Raw genomic sequence first — 5,307 nt, 5'->3', positions numbered from 1 at the left:
AAATCAATCAATAAATCAATAGAAATACGTACATCATACTGAATCAAAGATAGACGCAGTAATAAGAATTCGTTCACAATGTACATACGTATCCTGAGCTTTTCAACCAGTCGAGACCATTGTTCGAGTCAAACAAGCTACCCTCCACAACTACATCTTTTCTGCTCACAATAGCGCCGCCAAACTGCAAAAGTACAGAGGTCATTACAAAGTTATGAATAACCCGAAAGGATTATAATTAATGGGTATTCTCGACGCCGTTTAATTCATAAGGCAGATGAGTATGTAGTCATGTCTGTCTGATACACACGTACTTATCATCACAACGTAAGATGTGTAAATATACAACGACAGGTATGTAGCTATGCCTAATATATATAAGTACCAATCATCATAAACTTCGTTGATGCAAAGAGTAATCAGCGTGTGGCTCAAGACAACGAATTCTACTACTATATTTTAGTCAGTGTAAATCGTAGGTGGAATGAAACAAAACACGATTTCAATAAGTCAAACGTTCGAATGAGACGCTGCATGGTACTTGTACTTGTTGCTGGTATGTCCAACCCCACCATGTAAAAAAAAGTAAGAAAACTGGGGTAAGTTATGGAAGAAATTAAACTAATATCGATCTACGACTACAGGATGCTTAGTAAATACACCTTATTATTCAAGTCAGTAATCCAGCACAGCCTGACAATTCATATTTCACCACTTTGTATATATCTATATATATATAAATATACATACATACATACAAACATACATACATACATACACACACACACACATATATATATATATTATATTATATATATCCACACATAAATACATATATATAAATATATATACACATATACATATACATACATACATGTATATACATATATATATACATACACACACACACACACACACACATATATATATATATAAATATATATATATATAAATATACATTTATAAATATATACATATATATATTACCTACCTTGGCTGTATTGTTGAAAAAAATAGTTCGTCTGATGGACCATCCCACCGAATTGAGGTACATGGCGCCTCCCCACATACCTGGTAGACAAGATGGTTAGCTGCCAAGTGCTACTACATGATATACTGATGGATCCACATCATGTTTGCAACGTTAATGAATTAATGGATTTCTACTCATATATGCACATCATATTTGTAACGCTGATAGATGATATTCAATTGCAAACGCTTTGATAGCATTCAATAGATATCGGATTAAATATGAGAAGTACCTGAATTGTTGACGAACAAAGAGTCTTCGCAGATGTGACTGAAGGTTTGCTGGTCGATATTGTCTAACCCATAGCGGTTGTGATATATAGCTCCCAAACCCCCGGAATCCTGATGTGAAACCCAAAGCGCAGAAAAATGAATTGACCCAGATATGTCTTGGGTACAGGCCACAGATACAACCTAGATTTGTTGTGAGATGCACTAGAAACGCTGTAGCATATACTAGATATACTACAACACATACTATAAATGCCAAATACTTCAAATGCAAAGATGTATACAATAAATGCTATATTATGTACAATAAATGCTATAACAGATACAATTAAGGCTAGAATATAAACTATAACTCCTATAATATATACTATAAACGCTAAACCATATACCATAAATTACAACAAATGATACAATATTTAATATGAATGCTAAAATATATACAATATGATACAGTATATCTTATAAATTCTATAACAAATACAATAAATGCTACAAAATATACTATGAATTTTAAAATATATACAATGATACAGTATATACTATAAATTCCATAACAAATACAATAAATACTATAAAATATACAATAAACGCTATGAAATATACTACAAATGCTATAATAGATACTGTTAGTGCTCACATCGATTGCTACGGCTGCATTGGGCAAGATGTATATCCATTGTCAACCAATGAAGTTTGCAAGTCTATAGTAGAATTTACTCGACGAAGAAATACGAACCCATGCAGAACCGTGATGCGAGGTCAGACAAAAGTGCACATAAAGATATCGCTGAACGAAACAGCAATTTTCCCAAAGATTTCTCCAATTCCAAGATACTGCATTCGAGACCAGCATTTCTGATCTCGCATTCTAGAAAAAACAGGCCTACCAGAAACCGCACAAACTTAAACCCAGAGTTCGTTCTCTCGCATTTTTGAACAAGCAGGCCTAACAAAAACCGCACAAACTTAAACCCAGAGTTCGTTTTCTCCCAATTTAGAAAAAGCAAGCCTGCTACCATACCTCAATCTCGTTCGAATGCCGTCTATTGCTCAGAAATGAACAGTTGGTGATATGGCAATGGTGGTTGGTGGTCAGCGTCACGACGGCTTTGAATTTGAACTAGAATTAAAGGATTGATCGCGTGAATATCTTTCACTCATGCTACGTAATTGAAACTGCAATGAAAGGCTGATTGGGGTGAATACCTTGCACATAAACATCCTCAATTTGAACTGAAACTAATGGATGGTACGAGCGAATACAATGAACCTATATACTATACACATGTATCTATGGACAGTAGTTGGAGCGTAGATGAAGTACATGATGTTTGTATATGTGGAGATTGAAATGAAAATGAAGAAGCAAACAACGCAAGCTTGCCGTCGGCTCTAATGTGAGTTTTCGGCCACCTACAAATATTTGCTTCTGGACGAGATTTTGAATGCAAGATTGGATACGTGCATATATATATATATATATATATATATATATGTATTCCACGGTTATCCAAGTAGTAGATATTATCAAATAAACTATAACTGATTTAATGAGCCATTCGCAGTTTCATAATATATCGGCTCTAATGTGAGTTTTCGGCCACCTAAAATATTTGCTTCTGAACGAGATTTTGAATGCAAGATTGAATACGTGCATGTATATATTTATATAAATAAATATATATATATATATATATATATATATATTAATATGTTAACATATATATATACATTCATGCATATATATATATATATACATATATATATTTACATATCTATATATATATATACATATAATATATACATACATACATATATATATATATATATATATATATATATATAGACATATATATGTGTGTATGTGTTTGTAAAACTATACTCGATTGCATATTCTACCACATGTATAAGTACCACTATATATGGATCTAGTTTGTAATTTATCCAAATAAAGAAGCTTAACAGTAATCATGAGCCAGCCTTATGCTAACCATCACACCCAATACATACACATACGTGGTGCTATCAAGTACATACCGACCCTTCTGATGTACCTGGGAAGGGATTTCGACCATTCCCGTCAAAAATCATATCTTTGAGTGCGATGCCATCGGCCTGTATGTCTGCCGCAGCGTCTACAAGACGGGAGTCGATAGAAAGGTACTTGGGTTAAGGACTACTTTCGAAGAATAATGATGCAGGACATGTTTTGTGTTAAGGCATACAGTCCAACGTTAGAGCCAGTCATGCAATGAGTGATACCACACAGTACACATGCTACAGAACACAGCACACCGCAATTAAACTTTCGCGATCGTGTGATAACTTCTGGCGTACACTACACATATACGTATACATATAAAATGTTACCTTCACATCCGTACACGCCGAATCCTTCTAGAGTCACAGTACCCAATCCTAAAGATTCTCCCTCAAGAAAAACATTGCCCAGTCCCACGTCAATAAGCAACGCTACCCCTGAACCAGCTGCACAGGTGATACCAACACCTTGGGTACAGCCCACTACATGGATCGAGCTGTTGAAGCGGTTGCTGAGTACATCCTGAACGGTGAGGTTGAGATTTGCTATTCTCTCTGTGATAATTTTAAAAGTTATTGATCGTGTCAAGATGCACATATCTTCTTAACATGTTTACAATAGAAGTATAAGATGTATAATACACACGAGGTTGTACTATGCAAAGCAATTGTAATCCACTTCAGACCAGATGTCGAGTTTAGCAGCGCTGGGAGTAAATCGACTCCATGATGGATTGCGGAACAGACTATGCTATCAATGAGACTATTGGGAAATGGTTTCAGCGTAAAATTTAATATCAATATAGGAGACCCCAATTTGACACAGCACTATTTGGAATACGAGTGTGAACATCAATGACATAATCTACCATGAATCGATTGACGATTTCATACAATACATTGGCTAGAGGGGTGGGACAGATCACCTTCACGACAATATATATGTCGACAATGGCAGAGTGGACACCGCCATCCTCACATTGAACAACACATATCACCTAGCATACAAAATCCATACCAATTGCAGACAGTCCATTATTATATTCACAACAGCGCGCGATACAATAAAGTTACTCTACACTGATTAATCACCCAACCTTAGCTGAAAAAAAAAGCAGCATAAGACAACTACTAATAGTAAAGCTACCACAAGCTGGCAGTTCTATAAGAAAACTGCCTTATATGTATCTACGTCCGTATATATAATCAAAAACAGCCAATCGCGCTACGGTAGAGCTCGCGAGAAGGAACATGGCATGTAGCATCGCCTCGAATGGAACGAATAACAAATACATTACAGCGCAACGAAGGTACCTACTGATATGTCATCACATAAGACATGCATATGGCAAGGAATTTGACGGAGATATCTAACTACGGTCGGCGGCAGCACCAACGGGTTATAGCCTACGGCCTGCGTGATACTGCGATTATTTTTCATACACTCCCAAAGCTCAAGATAAAAATTCGACAGGCGACAAGAATACTTAATCGCAGCCCTAATCTTACGGGTTTATGTGATATTGCGTAACGATTTGGGCACTTCTTCATAGCTCAGACTATACATTCGAAATAAGGTAAAAGTCGTTATATACAGGTTATATCTTACGTGCTTGTGTGATACTGCGTTGAATTTGGATACTCTCCCATAGTAGCACTGGAGTCACGTCTCTGGCTGCATCCATGGCCTCTTGCAGTCCACTGTAGCACTGCAGTTTAAAATACGACCGTGAAAATTAAAACATACGTTGGAATGTAGAGCCCCATATAAGCCTATACAATCTTGACGTTTAAACACCTACAGACACAAACATTTATGAATGTCAATATCTACATAAAAACATATAGATGATACAGATCAAATACACACACACACACTGATACATATATGCACACACACACACACACACACACACATATATATATATATATATAGAAAATATAGAATATATATTACTAATTTATACGTAACAAAAACGCACACACACACACACTATATATATA

At 35.7% G+C, this 5,307-nt stretch overlaps 1 protein-coding gene across 1 annotated transcript; it reads right to left on the bottom strand.

Annotated features, from left to right (window-relative positions):
- Positions 1–73: 73 nt before the first annotated feature.
- On the bottom strand, positions 74–5,003 carry SARC_03038 (hypothetical protein; the record flags this gene model as incomplete). Its single annotated transcript, XM_014303173.1, has 6 exons — positions 4,913–5,003; positions 3,634–3,858; positions 3,301–3,398; positions 1,266–1,374; positions 992–1,071; positions 74–184 (listed from the first exon to the last, which is right to left on the bottom strand). Exons 1-6 carry the CDS (start codon positions 4,986–4,988, stop codon positions 74–76), a joined length of 699 nt encoding a protein of 232 aa, XP_014158648.1. The 5' UTR covers positions 4,989–5,003.
- Positions 5,004–5,307: the final 304 nt, after the last annotated feature.

This window comes from Sphaeroforma arctica (genome assembly GCF_001186125.1).
Source record: "Sphaeroforma arctica JP610 unplaced genomic scaffold supercont1.147, whole genome shotgun sequence".
NCBI lineage: Eukaryota > Ichthyosporea > Ichthyophonida > Sphaeroforma > Sphaeroforma arctica.
The sequence above is the reverse complement of the archived record's forward strand: the minus strand, read 5'-3'. Positions and strand labels throughout refer to the sequence as shown.